The sequence below is a fragment of the Sceloporus occidentalis genome, unplaced genomic scaffold (assembly GCF_023333645.1).
Source record: "Sceloporus occidentalis isolate IW3139 unplaced genomic scaffold, rSceOcc1.0.p SCAF_4, whole genome shotgun sequence".
NCBI classification, from domain to species: Eukaryota; Metazoa; Chordata; class Lepidosauria; order Squamata; family Phrynosomatidae; genus Sceloporus; species Sceloporus occidentalis.
Genome location: NW_028316984.1, coordinates 31,386,766 through 31,402,274, shown reverse-complemented (window position 1 = coordinate 31,402,274; position 15,509 = coordinate 31,386,766). Strand labels below are relative to the sequence as shown.

Genomic DNA, 15,509 nt, shown 5'->3' with positions numbered 1-15,509 from the left:
TAGGGCTAGCCCCAAAATATTCGTACCTATTTGATGCATCTCTCATCCATTTTTCTTCCAAAGCAAATTACTGACTGCGACAGTTACTATAATGAAAAAAGCAATTGTGCATAAGCATGAAGATATAGTACATGAGCTAGATTCTTGGTGCTACCTGCTAGTAGCAGTGTGTGTACGTAAATGGGTGTATACACACATAAAGAAAGAAAACAACTTAGCAAAATAGTAGGTTGTATTATACAGTATATCATACAGTTTTATTTTTTAAATGTCCTTTGCATACTGCACGGTACAAAAAGTCCATGCTAAATGCAAAAATTCTGGCCTTTTGTCACATTTTAAAAAATACCCTGCATTTTGTTTTTAGTCTCTGTGCACCCACCAGTTACTCACTTAAACTGAGTAACACATACTTAATGTGCACAGTTCATATATGGCTTTCCTAGTGACTGATATGTGTGATGATGACTTCTTGGTATTCTCTTATACCATTCCTGACAGCATGGAATGGATCAAAGGGGGGGGGGGGGAGCCAAGAAGTGGAGAAGCCAACGTAGCCATGCAGAGTTGCCACAGTTCCATGGGTACAACCAACGCAGTCACAACACTGTCTTCATTGTGGCAAGCAGACTAGGGTTGAATTATTTCCACAGTGTTGCTCACAGAATATTTTGCACATGGTCCTGAAGAAATAAAGATCCTGTACTCAAATAACCAGTGGTCTGTTACACAACATATCTCTGAAGAGAGCATTGAATATGAATATATCAAGCAGCCTTGAAGAGAGTCAAGCTATAAATCAGTCTAGACTACGAATGTTCATTCTGATTTGTAGCAGAACTTCAGGATTGCAGGAAGAAGTTTTGTGTCACCCTCCTGTTCAAGAACCTTTAGATATGGAGTTGGCAAGGATTATATTTTGAACCTTCTGCATGCAATGAACTTTCTGCATGCAAAGTACATGCTTGATCTCCAAGCCTCACCCTAGATCCCAGCAAAGACCCATTTGAACCTTCTCATACATTCTGATCTAGTATGATTTCACTAGCTTAATCGGCTTGATTTTTCCCTTTTTAAAAAATGGTGGGTCAACTAAAACAACAGATTTTCATCATGTAAGGACAAAATAACAACACATTCACTACCTTATTCAAGAGGCTTTGTACGACTCCTGAATTTGGCAGTATAGCTTTTCAGAAACCCCATCACCATTCCGTTGTTTTTTTTAAAAAAACCAAAATCTGTACAAGCAGACGTAAATGTCATTATGCAAGAGGACTGCAAGAAGAAAGACTGCAACTTCTCTATAACAACTTCACTAAATTATCCCTGATAATTTAGAAGTGCTAAATATATTATCCACCAAAAGTAGGCTTTTGAGAAGTCTCTGCAAGTCAGGTTTTGTTTTTCGTAAGCACAAATTGTGCATGTTGGTATGGTAGTGACTGGACTTCATTGATTGAAATAAACCACTTTTTTGTTGGCTGACAATGTATTCCAGCTACCTTAAGGATGCCAGAACTGAAGAAGGAATAAAATAACTCTGAATCTTGAATGTTGCTCTAAGTGCCTTGAGTTACCAGCTCAGGGCTTTGGGATGTTTAATGCCAACATTTCTGTCTCTCAGTTCTGCAGACGGAGAAGATAGTCCAAGGATGATTTAACAGAGAAGGTAACAGTTTTATGGGAAATGAAGATGTTTTCATGCTCTTCTGTTCATCCTGCAAACAAAATAAAAGGAGAGAAATGAATGAGGGTAGTTGTTGCAGAAAAATGGCCCATTTAACTGCAGAGTAAAGACAATGTGTAATTTAGAAAGACAACTAAATACACACTGAGAAAAGAGAAACTGTTTTCCATTATCATATAGCTTTCAGCCTCTACTTGTCTTAAGACTGATTTTATTTTTCAAAGTTGCATGAAATGGTACACCAATAAAGACAGGGAGATGAAATAGGATATTTCCTGTTTTGTTTTGTTAGGAAATAACTGCTTGAATCAAAGAAAGGTTTACAGATGTGTAATGTGAGAATTCCACTGATAACTTATAATAAAAATCAAATCTCCTGGTATCCATAGGATCTAGTTAAAGGCCTATCAGGTTTCATCAAGATGGATGAAGAAAAAAGGAGTATCCCCTCTCCCTGCAAACACAAATTTCTATTTCTCCTCTGTTCTGCCCATCACTCTGGGCACTGAGTTCCTCAGGCAAAGCAAGCATTCAGCTGTGGCCTGCTTTTCCAAGTTCAGCTCATCTCCTAATTTTACTAGGCTTAAAGAGGAAGGGGGAAGAGGAAGAGAAGGAGCAGCAGAAACATCAGCAGGAGTAGCAACAGGAGAAAAAGTAAGTTTTCTTCTCTTAAACATGATATAAATTTATTTCTCTGTTCTTCCCATCCCTAAAAGGGGGTGGAAAATGTTATCATTCATCTTCTTCCTCTGTGGAAAGTGAGATATTTCAACTAGGTCACCCCTCACAGACAAGCAAATCTTTCCTGATAAAATTCAAAGATATAGTTGTGTTAGTCAGAATCAGTATGCATAGAGCTCTTGTAGCACCTCTTGAGACTAACTGAAATAGAGAAGTTGGCAGCATGAGGTTTTGCAGACTTCAGTCTGCAAATGCATCTGAGGAAGTACACTGGTCTACGAAAGCTCATGCTGCCAATTTCTTTATTTCAGTTGGTCTCAAAGGTACTACATGCTTTTCTGACAAATTCCTGAAGAATGAGGGTTATAAAACCTTCAGCTGTCTTTCCCTTCCTAACTCTTCCTAGTATGAAAGCCTTTGTATCCATATAGGTTTCTCTATTTATTTAGAATCCTGGAATCTTAGTTCTAAATGACAGAGAGCTTGCATGGGTAAGAAAAGCCCCAGGCTGCAGGCACTGTATCTCAACTTGAGAGATGCTGAGAGGAGCTATGAAACTTAGCATAGGATTTATCTTTAGTACATTAACAGTGTTGGCTTTTATTGTTTCATTCTTGAATATATATATATATATATCTGGTGTTCCTTTTGTGAAAAGAGTGTTATAAATAAACACTATTGTTGTCGTTACTACTACTTCTATGTTGACCCTTTTGAACTAATAGTTGGTTGTAGCTAGCTGTGTTGTTGTTGTGTGCTTTCAAGTCATTTCTGACTTATGGCAACCTAAGGCAACTTATCATGGGGTTTTCTTGGCATGATATGTTCAGAGAGGGGTTGCCCTGGGGCCAAGAGAATGTGACTGGCCCAAGGTCACCCAGTGGGCTTTCCATGTTTGACCAGTGATTCAAACCCTGGTCTCAAGGGTCATAGTCTAACACTCAAACCACTATACCAGTCTAGCCCACTGCATTGGAGCTTAGAGTAGTAGTAGTAGTAATTTTATTTTTTACCCGCCTCGCCTCACGGATCGAGGTGGGTTACAACATAGTTAAAACACAATTGTAAACATAAAATACACATATTAAGCTGCGTCTCTGTGCAATATTTATATTACAATATATAAGACAATAATTAAATATAAAATTCATGTTTAAAAACTGTTTGGATAGGCCTTCTAGAAGAGATATGTCTTCAAATGTGTTTTATATTCACTTATCTTTATCAGTATTCTTGTCCCAAAGTCAGGAAAAATAATGGGGGAGGGGGAGCTACAACCCCCAGCACACCCTCCAATTGTCCTGCTTTGAAAGGGACAATCTCAGAGTATCCTCTACTGTTCTATTTTTACAGCTACTTTTACAATGCTCCAATATCTTTACCCTCTTTCTTACTTTCGCCCTCCACTCTTGGCTTACTTCAACTGCTGTAAACCAAGTTTCAAGTGCAAAATTAGTTTGCACTCGATTATCTTATCAGGGAAAAGAATAGAGGAGAGGGTGGAATCATGCCCTTCCCAGTAGGGTTAGGGGAAAAAACCAAACTTCTGCAACCTCTCCTAACTTGTCTGTTCCTCCTTGTTAATAATATTTGGAATCTTGGCCACACTCAGATGTAGCTTGGCCACAAACATCCTGGGTTTGAGTTATGAAATGTTGAAGGGTATGTCCTGGGACTCACAATCTAGCACAACCACCAGCCATGCTGATGTAGGAGTTCTGGAGGATTAATCCTCCTGCAAGAAACATTTCCAAACCCCAGCCTATGTATGTTCTTTGCTTGATGTTGTTTTCTTTCAAATGCCTGCCTTACTCTCCCCTTCCATGGTATTTGGTGAAAGAAAACCCTAAAGAAACCTGTTTTTGAACAAAACACATTTGGCCTAGATGTGACATAAATGTTACCATTCCACTGGTGTACAGAGGTGCTTCCCCTGCATGGTGATTCTGTACAGCCTTGATTGGTCTCTTTCTAAAGCTGGATTAAAAGGTTTGTCCTTCGCCGAGTGATTCACTAAGCAATTACTGCTCTCAGCTTCCTTTTCCAATTTATAAAAATGGGACTCACTGAGATGCCAATATGCATTAAACAATGCAGGTCTGTTCTTCCTGAAACGGCATTGATAAGAAAGAACTAAATACCCCCCCCCCCCCAAATTACCTCTCCTTCTCAAAATAGGAGAAAGAATTAAGACACAATCCATCTAGTTGCGCAGCACATCTTGTTTCTGTACTTTAAGTAGCTTTTCTGAGCTCTCACTGAGACTGGACTCACCTGGAAAGGAAAAACATAAAAGAGCTTTTAAAAATGTTGCATGAAGTCTGTACCTAACTCATTTCACTTGGTTACTGTATGACTCAGCTCTTTAAGCAATGCAGTATAGTAGTTAGTCTAGAGGAGTTGTTTTGTGCCTTCATGTTGACTCCAATTTATCCGATCCTAGAGTTTGAATTCAATTCCTGGTCTTCTAGGGTCTTAGCTCAACATTGCTCATACATAATGTTGGCTCTATTGACTAAAGCGTCTGGTTCAAATTCTCATGCAACCACAAAGCTTGTTAACCTTAGGCCAGTCACCATCTTTCATCCTAGTCTACCTCATGGGGTTATGGCAAGGATAAAATAAGAATGGGAAGAACCATGTTTGAGACTTAAGCACTTTGGAGGAAAGAAGGGATACAAAGGGATACAAAGGTAAGAAATAACCAACAAGCAAACAGACACTTAAGCCAAACAACTAGTACTGTAACAACACATGATGTAAGACCATAGGCTGTTCTTTCCTTGTAAAGGGCCCTCAGGAGAATATGATGGTAGGGCAGATGGAAAGGAGAAGAAGATTCTTAACCTGTCTCTCTATCAGCTGTTTTCCCCCCTGAGATTTGTCCCTCAAGCTTTTCTCAACTAGGGATACAATTCTTCACTAAATTTCCTCTTGAGTAATTTCAGCAGTTTTCTTCTTTCTGTGAGAAAGTCTTTGAAAACCATGACATTTTTGAAGGCTATCTCAGTTTGCAACTTACTCTGCCAAAAAATTGCATGTGCTTGTTTTGTGCAGAAAACATTTTCTGTACAGAAAACAACTTTTTTGTGTGTGGAAAATAATACTGCAATGAAGAAATATTAATTCGTGCTCAGAAAATGCTGTTTTCTGTAAAGAAAATACTATTTTCCATGCAAAGCAACCATACGTGAATTTTATGCAAAATAAATCCCTAGTTGCAATGATGCAAAGTAAAAAGCGTTTTATGTGCAGAAATTAATAGTTCTGCATTGACATATTATTTTCCTTGCTGAAAATGCTATATCCTTCACAGAAAGTGCTTTCTTGTACACAAAATAATCACGTGATTTTTATGCACAATAAATCTCAAAATATGAAGATTCTTGTCAGCGCAGAATCTCTTCTTTTCAGGGTTTTTCAACCATCAAAAACCATGTCTTTCTACCATTTTTTCCAATACTTTTGAATATTCTTTCCATCCCTATTCTCAACCCAGTTATGTAGCTAAGCTATCATCACCACCTACAAAGGAAAATGTATTTGAGCCTGGGAGTGCAAAGAGACAAGCTTCACCAGAGTCAGTGAACAGTATTTGTAATTTGATGAAATATCACATTTCTTTGATGGTTGCATTTCCCAACACATTTTTATTTAAAGAAAACATCTGGAGGTTTCCTCACTCCTTCATATCCTGGTTGCTTTGAACATGAAGTCTCAATGGCTGCTTTTAAGTCAACCCAAATTTATTATTATGGTCCATAAACAAGCATATTGGTAAAATATATCTGGTTAAAATTGATTAAAATATATTACATTAAAATACATTAAAATACATTAAAACTGAACATAATCTAAAACAGTGTTAGTGTAACATAAAGCATTCACATCATGTTAAATTAATGGAGTAGCCTCTAAGGGAAAATGGAAATCTTACATAAAAAAGGAAGAAATGTTGAGACATCATATCACAGATTTCATGCACCACAAATGGTTTGACCCAACAAACAGACCTAAATTAAGGAGTTCTCACTGAGTGGAATGGAGTCCACACATGTAGAAGTGTTATCTCTCTCCCTCCATTTGAGATAAACAGAACTCATCCCTATCATCTACATGACCAGTGATTATGGTTGCTGAAGATGGATAGATAGTCCAACATATCTAGAGGCCATCAAATTGAGAACAGCTGGCATCTAGTTGTGCTGGGCAATAAACCCCATCATCCTGGACTCAGCAGGGGCAATTTCACTCATGGCAGGGAATGATGCGCAATATTGTCCAACACATCTGGAGGGCATCCAGTTGGGGATGGTTGGGGTAGATCACCCCCAATCTTTCTCATACCCCCAGTCTCAGTTCCTCAACTGAAGCTAATATGAATATCCATATAATCTCATAATGATAAAATAAAATTAAACGCCTAGTTTCCATTAACAAACAACCCTTTTCTCACAGATTACATATATGGTTTACATCCCTTCTAGCATGCGTTCCGCTGTTGGTTTCATTAATTTTAATCTAAACTAATTATCAGAGTGCATTATCAAGGGCCTTTTGGCTATTCCCTTCTCCCATTCCATATCAGCAAAGGAACGTTCCACATTAATGAAATGAATTCTTCTGCAGATATTTCTCTTGTTAGGATTGCATCTCTTCAATATATTGCAAAATTAGCAATGGAGTACAAATGACTTGGCCCATGGGTTTTGGGATGATGATATTAAGTGCCTACAATTAGTGGGAGGCACTGTAATAACAAAAAGAGAATTGCTCAGCCAGAAAAAGAACAGTCATATTACTATTTACTTAGGAAAGGTTGTCCTTATTCTCAGCAGCACCTTAGCCTTCAACTAATAACAAAAAGCTTCTACTGAAACAGTCTTAGGCTATAGGTGCATCTTTGGGGGGGGGGGGGCTTCTGGTTCTTCCTTTTTTTGTGTTTGGTGTTTGCATTTGGCTTTACAAAATTGTCTATAACATCACTTTTCCCCCTTTTTTTAAATAAAAGGTCTTGTCTAGTTCTATTTACATATTTTATTTATGGTGAAGTAGTCTCATGAACTTGTTAGTGATCCTGAATTGGAATGTGCATCTCTTGCTGCAACTGCATTGCAGAATTAAGGCAGTTTGATACCACTTTAACTACCATGGCTCAGTGCTATGGAATTCTGGGATTTTTAGTTTGTTGTAGCATCAGAGCTCCCTGATAGACAAGGAAAGGGGTGTGTGTGCGCGCATGCTCCTCTAGAATTTTCTGAATTGCAGTTTCCATTGAACTATGCCAGCATAGCTGATGGTATGGACTGGCAGGTGTTACAATCTCAAAACATCTACAGCTATCCATCCCTGCTCTCTTGAAATGAATGGGAAGCTATTTTCCAGGCTTTTGCTCTGTGTTTCTTTATCAGTACTTTTAAACTGACAAGGAATTGCTGGATCTGCCCACATCTTTATATTGGCTAGTTCTGACAAATCCATATATTTTTTTTAATAAAGAAAGGATAAGCAGATTTGAAACTTGTGGATTCTGCTTATATTCATTACTACACATTAACTTTGATTAGGGGCACAGGACCCCTGTGAATGTGGGGAAAAAACGCAAATAACAAAAACACTATGTCTCTAGGAATCTCTAGGTCCTCCAGTGGAACTTGGTGGTCAACATCTGCCAGAAATTTTAATTGGTTTAATAATTTTATCTTTATTTTGAGTTAATGTGACTTCCTGTTCTTTTTTGGTTATTTCATCTGTTATTTTTTAATCTTTGCATTCCTATTTTTCAAGATTATACGTTGTTTTTGAATAAAGAAGCCCCAAAGGACAGCTTTGCTAGCTTCCTAAACTACACTTATGTCAGCTCCTTTTCCCATATTTTCTTTAAAGTAATTTTTAATTGTTAGCTTCTTTAACTATTCCCTCATTTTGTAACAAATAGTCTGGTAATTGCCATCTATACTCAGTTTGTAATATATTCATTGTCATAGTAACAGGGTTATGGTCAGAGTTAGTTTTAGCTAATATTTCTGTTTTTCTAAGATCTTTACATATTGCTTTTGTTATAAAAATCAAATCAAGTATAGCAAAGAATCTATGCCTATCTGAACAGAAAGTAAATTCTCATTTTTCACCATTTTTTGTATGTCCATACAAACATCTGCCAGAAATTGACCACAGAATTGCACTGGAGGAGCTACAAATGCCTAGTGAAAGTGTTCTCTCTAGGAATCTCTAGGTTCTTCAGTGTAACCTTTGGTTAAAGTTGACCATAGAGTTGTGCTGGAGGACCTAGATGTTCTTAGAGAGAATAATAAAATCTGCAAAAGTCAAAGCCGCAAATGTGGAGGGACAAGTGTAATGTTTTTTTCTAAAACTCCAGCATCTACCCAATGAGCTTTCATTCATTCATTTATTTAAGGTATTCTGTATCAACTTGCAACCCACAAGAACTCTTGCACTGATGAACAAAATTAAACCAGTATAAAGATTTAAAAGGTTTAAAACACATTAAGAGGTACTATTTAAAAACTTTTTAAAACAGTCTAAAACAATCCTAAAATAAAATTTCAAAACAATGAAGAGAGACCAGTGTCAAACATTAAAGGCCATATGGAACAGCACTGTTTTAGTTACCTGTCAGAAGCTCAGAACAGAGGGTCAGCCTAACTTCCTTTGGCAACATGTTTCATAACTGCAGTGCTGTTACATAGGAAGCCCTGTTAGAGTACTTAGACTTAATGAATTCTGGGCCCAAGAACTAAACAGAGCTCACATTCTTTTCATTCAATAATTTACTGTATATGCTCATGTATAAGTCTAGAAAATTTAGTCAAAAAATTGACCCAAAAACCCTGAACAGACTTAGCTATGGATCAAAGTAAGCACTGTATTTAAGTCTTATAAAGAAAAAAAAAGATAAAAGGGAACATTCCCAGGTGAAAAGCAAGAGCATAATCTGTCCTGGAAGCTCTGACAGCTCCCCTTCTCCGCCCCATCTATTCTCTCATCCATCCAGCCTTTAGGATGAAAACAAACAGTTATGCCTGCTGGAAACTTGTAAGTTTCTTTGGCATTGTTTTCCATTGCTTCATCTTTCAAATCAGTGATTCCCAAACTTTCGTCCTCCAGGTGTTTTGGACTTCAAATCCCAGAACCCCCAACCAGCAGTCATAAATACTGGGAGTTGAAGTCCAAAACATCTGGAGGGTCTGGGAATCGTTGCTTTAGATCCTTTGTTATAGGCTCCTATGTTTTTACCCTCAACTTATCCACAGGTCATATCAAAATCCCTAATTCTGGCCCCCCAATCTGCCCTTGACTTATACATGAGGTACACTTATACAGTACTCTTAGTTACCTTTAATTTAATTTGACACAGGGGAGAGGTCATTTTGTTGCTAGCATTCAACAATAAATAAATAAATAAATAAACAACACCTGGATGACCCGGTTATTTACACAGGATTTACTTGTAGATCCAGACTGATTTTCTCTCCATCCTTGGTATAAAGGAACATTCTACCGACTCCAGTGTAACAATTTATTTGTAGTACCAAAGGATCAGGCAGTCATGGTGGCATAAACCAAAAACATAATATCCATTTGATAAATATTTGGTGATAATGTATTACCATTTAGTGGGATACTGGGTTGTGTTTCTTGTAGTATATCCACAGATCCTTTTGTATTCAAAGAAAGTTTCGATGGAGTCTCAGAAGCAGGAATGTCGGAAAGAGAATTGAAACAGTGCACTTCAACAACAGAAGTGCGGGGTGAAACTATTGGTTCTGTTCCATCCTTGGTACCCTGGTTCTTTTCATTAACCACCTTTGCTGCCCCATCCTCCAAGTGAGGCTCTGTGGCCTGTCTACTTGGGTCTTCCAGCCGCTCTTTCTTCTTCACAGCATCTCCTCGTATCTGTTCTTCTAAAGAAAGGGAGCAAAACATAACACACATTCAGGTTTTCCTGGCTTCATGGTGCCATTTTCCCAGGATAAACTGTGACTCACCCAACCAGATGCAGCCCGAGACGTGAATGATGGACAGTTGGGAAATCTAACAAAGATCTTGCTTTCTGTCTAGGCCAGAACCTGGAAAAGTTACATTTTTTGACTGTGATTCCCAGAACCCCCTCTCAGCATGGTGACTGGGTATATTAGATGGGAGTACATTTGTATTTCAGAAAGGGTAATTGACCATGTTGCTGAGGATTCTGAGAGGTACTCCAAAACGGTATTTAGCCATGCTGGCTAGGGGATTCTCTGAATTATAGTCCCAAAAGGAAACATTTCCAAGCTATGCCAGGGGCCACAAAAACAAATGTAGTGGGGTCAAATACTGGGCAAGCCAACATAAATGTCTGCTAGGGTACAAGTTGTGGGGAACAGTGTTGGTTAGCCTGCAAATCTGTGGATTATGTTGTCCTACATGTTGCCTGGAGGGCAGCCTGCTTCCTTTGTGACCATCTTTGTTCCCATGGTTGGTGCAGCCTTCTACTGCCAACACATGATGGCCTGCCAGACGCAAAGCATCATTGTGAGGAGTCTTTCCCCAGGGCAAACAACAGGCAGGAACTCTGGGCAACTCCACTTGAGGCAGCCATATAAGGCAGCCTGCTGCCTCTTTTCTCACAGCAAGAAAGTAGCTCACTGGGTCCAGGGTAAGGTGCTCTGAGAAGCTCTTCTTCAGAAAGAGGCATTGAAGGCAAGTTATCTGTGGAGGCTGCCTGTCAGCTGAAATAATTCCTGCTTCATAGAATCATAGAGTTGGAAGAGATCCCAAGTGCCATCCAGTCCAACCCCTTGCCATGCAGGAACTCTCAGTCTCAATCAAAGCATCCAGTTATTTCAGACTTCAAATCTACTTCAAACTATATTAGCCTCCATCATTAGATTGATAGGAGCTGCTGTCACATTGCAGAATTAATGCAGTTTGACACTGCTGTAACTGACATGGCTCAATGCTATGGAATTCTGATATTTGTAGTTTCTTATGGCACCAGAACTCTCTGATAGAGAAGGATAAATATCTCTCAAAATGACAAATTCCAGAATTCCAAACCACTGAACCAAGACAGTTAAAGCAATGTCAAACAGCATTAATTCTGGAGTACAGATGCGGCTAGGGACATTTGGTCTTTGGGACCATCTGACCCACAATGCATCATTCTAAGGAAGAACACTACAGAGGATGGCATGGATGAGCAAAATTGCCTGAGCTTTCACCATTAATGTGTCATCAAAAGGTAAATAAATACAAATGAAATAATAAACTGGAGGAAATTGTGGTTCCTTTCACCTTCAGCAATGTGACATCTTGCACCAGCCTTCAAGTAAAGCTTGAAAAATCATTTTGTACATATACATATCTAGAGAGAGATTTTTTTTCTCTCTCCCTCTATTATATTACTGGTTGATAAAATTAAAAAAACTGATAGTAGATTCAGAGCAAATAAAAGTAGGTACAGTTTCAGGTGATATGAAACTCATATTTGGAAACTGCTACCACAAAACGTGCTGGTAATAGTACATATAGAAAATTCTGTCCGTTTTTTGGGGGGGAGAAGATCTCAAGCTCTTCAACTATGAGTATGAAGTCTGTAAATTCTGGCCAGTTCTTAAAAACTAAATTTAAATATACTTTGTTCCCATTTACACTGACCAAATTTAACAAAGAACCAATTCTCAACTTTGACAGAACCATGTTGGACCTTCCTGTCATGTAACTGTTGATGATGAACCTCTCGGGGGGGGGGGGGGGGAGAGGTGACAACCCTAAGTAAACACCAATATGGATAAATACAAGGGATTCAAACCCAGACTTTTAAAAGTTAAGGACTCAACATTCTCGACATGGATGGATGATTGGTCCAAAATACACTGCAGAAATAATCCAGTTTGAGACCACTTTAACTGCCCTGGCTCAGTGCTAGGGAATCCTGGGAACTGTAGTTTTGTGAGACATTTAGCCATCTCTGTCAGAGAGCTCTAGTGCCACAATAAACTACAATTCCCAAAACTGAGCCAGGACAGTTAAACCAGTCTCAAACTGGATTATTTCTGCAGTGTGTTTTGGACCCCTATCACTATTGATATTTATAGAATTTTAACAATTGAAGTTCATTCTATCCAAATATGAAGAAATTTGCAAATGTTAGTAAATTCTCATCTAAAATGAAATGAAATGAAGTGAAATTCTTTCTCATCCCTAGGTGATGGCAGCTAATTGAAATGGCTGTATAATGGATTACAAAAATTCCTGAAGAATATCAGTAGGTAACAGTAATGACAGCTAAACTGACTCCCCAAGTGTCAGAGTTATTCTTCTGAATAAGAAAAAGTAGGACAGTAAAGTAGGGCCATTGTCTTCAGGCCCTACTTGTAGGCATCCCAGAAGTATATGTTTGGCAACTGTTGAGGGAGGGATGCTGGATCCAACCCTTGGTCTGATCCAGCAGGGCTCTTTTGTTATTTTGTTAAGTGCACTAAAATGTCAAATTCTTTTGGCCACATGTTGTTCAAAAATAAATTACAGATTCTCATATGTTTTATGGAATTACGTATCTGGAAGCAAAGTCAGGCAGAATGGCATTGTGAAAGATACAGGCTTTGATGGTGATAGCTTTGGCCATCTAGTGGTGTAAAGGTGCTAAAGCACAAGTTAGAACATGAATCCATTGGGTAAACAGGAGAGTTGTATACAGTTTTGCACCCCCCAAAATATATTCCCAATTCAGCAATCTTTTGGACACACTGACTGCTGGATCAGGGGGCTGTATTCTCTTCATGCACATGTCCCTTAACACAGCTGGCTAGACCAAGAAAGAGTCTAAGCTAATTATAGTTGTGTCAATTGACTCAGGCTGCATCTACACTGCAGAATTAATGCAGTTTGACACCATTTTAATTGCCATAGGTCAACATTATCAAATTCTGGGATATGTAGGTTTGTGAGATATTTAGCCTTCCCTGCCAGAGAGCTTTAGTATCACAACAAACAACAAATCTCAGGATTCCATAGGATGAAGCCAAAACAGTTAAAGTGGTGTCAAACTGCATCAGGCACGTTCAAAGTGAAACCACTGGAATCAATTGACTTTATGTTAGTCTTGATTAAGACCAGTTGATTAGTGCTAGCTGAAATCAGTGGGACTTCAGTTAGTCCTGACCCACTTAAAACCTGTGGATTTCAACGAGTCTGCTGTCAACGTCACTAAGCCTGGATCCAACCGAAAAGGTCTGGATCTGTTTCCAGTCTGTTATCGCAGCACAGCTGAACTGAACAAGGATGGAAAGAAATGGAACACATACCTTGCACTGCTAAATCTTTCCATCTGTCTTTGTTTTCTTGTATGATGTGAAACAAGTTATCCTTAAAGCCCGTTAAGTCCACAGTTGCTAAATGGTTTTCTGGACAGGTCCCACCAACACATGCAGGATTTTTAACAGTTAGCCTTTTTTGCGCTTCAGCACTGCTTCCTTCAGTGATAGTTTCACTAAAAAGGAGGCAAACAAACAAACAAATAAGCAAAAAGATTGAAAACAGAGTACAATGTCTCAGGTGCACGGAGCAATATGCACCATAAAATGGGAATGATAGGATGTTTTTAGTGAAATAAATTGTCCACTATACATTTCCATCTTGGTGCCCTCCAAATACATCAGTTTTGTCATAATACCCATTGCTGGGAATGGTTGAAACTGCAATCCATCACATGGAAGGCAGCAATTTCGGAAGTTGCATGGTAAGACATGGCTGAACATCCTATACAAAGAAGCAGCTGAGAAGAATGCAGGATGCAAAACAGCTAGGCCTTTTTTTTAAAACAAAACAAAAGAAAAGAAACACTGGCACTGAAATCCCATGGCTATCAAGATAGAAATTAGCCCTATTGAATTCAACAAGATTCCCTCCCATGAAGTTGTATATAAACCATGGCATACTTCCATTAAAGCAGTGTAACTTTAAGTCAAGGAGTAAATTTTATTGAATCCAGTGAGGCATCCTTCTGAAAAATAGAAGTAGCGACACTATTTTTCAATTAGGTAGACAGATACATAGAATTGTGCATTAACCTGGGATATGAACATACCAGACCTGATTTTATTGTGTTTCTTTCTCTAAATCCATCCTGCATTCTTATCTCATTCTTTGCACAATTCTGTTTAACTTTCCCACATGGAAATTAATATAAATTTTTGAACTCATTTTGATTTGCATTTTCTCCATTGATTAGGACTGTACATGGACTGGATAAATAATGCAGTTTGACACTGTTTTAACTGCTATAGCTCATTGCTATGGAACCCTGGGATCTGTACTCCATCGTAGCACCAGAGCTCTCTGACAAAGAAGGCTATATAGCTAACAAAACTACAAATCCCAGAAATCTATAGCATTGAGCCATAGCCATTAAAGTGGTGTCAAATTGCATTATATCTGCAGTGCAGATGCAGCCAGGGAATCTCAACAAGTGAAAAACACACACTTCCACTGAAAATGTCAGCACCAACTACAACATTTTCTGTATCTAGCTGATGAAGAAAAATAAGGCACTTTCTGGCTCTTGCAATCCTCTCTCCCAGGGTAGGAATATGTGACCCACCAGATGGTGGGTTGCAACTCCCATCTTCCCTCACCTTTGGGAGATGCAGGCTCATAGAAATTGCCGGCTAACATCAAGAGGGTCACACGTTCCTATCCCTTCAACAGAGGATTGCAATAGTCAGTGAAGGCCTTAGATTTCCTACTCTGGTTATAGCTAAAGATAGAAAAGAATTTCACTGACATTGATATTTTTTCAATAAAAGTATTAATTACACTGCAGTTCCCCCTTTCATCAGTTTTGGCTTGCTAGGGTTTCTGGGAGTTATAGTTCAACAATATCCCTACCATTTCTTTCTACTCTTAGTGGTGTTGAGTTATTCATAGCATTATACATTTTTATGTAGTGCACGAAACAAATATATACAGTACTGTGCTAACACTGCAAGCTTTATTTAGTTTTATTCATTTATTAACCTATTTCTATCATATCTTAGATCGTACATTCTGAGGGCAGCAAACAAGTCAAATTGGTTTAGATAGAGTAAAACAATTTAAAATTATAAAAATATTTTCAACACACCAAACAATGTAA

At 38.4% G+C, this 15,509-nt stretch overlaps 1 protein-coding gene across 1 annotated transcript in view; it reads right to left on the bottom strand.

Moving 5' to 3' along the window:
* Positions 1-381: 381 nt before the first annotated feature.
* The window catches only part of PDE1A (phosphodiesterase 1A), a 199,586-nt gene continuing 184,458 nt past the window's right edge, over positions 382-15,509 (bottom strand). Inside the window, exons 13-16 of the mRNA XM_089519624.1 lie at positions 13,681-13,865; positions 10,003-10,296; positions 4,532-4,645; positions 382-1,721 (exon numbers count right to left, since the gene is read on the bottom strand). Of these exons, the coding sequence (XP_089375750.1) occupies positions 4,575-4,645; positions 10,003-10,296; positions 13,681-13,865 (550 nt within the window). The 3' untranslated portion in view covers positions 382-1,721; positions 4,532-4,574. The remainder of the gene's footprint in view (positions 1,722-4,531; positions 4,646-10,002; positions 10,297-13,680; positions 13,866-15,509) is intronic.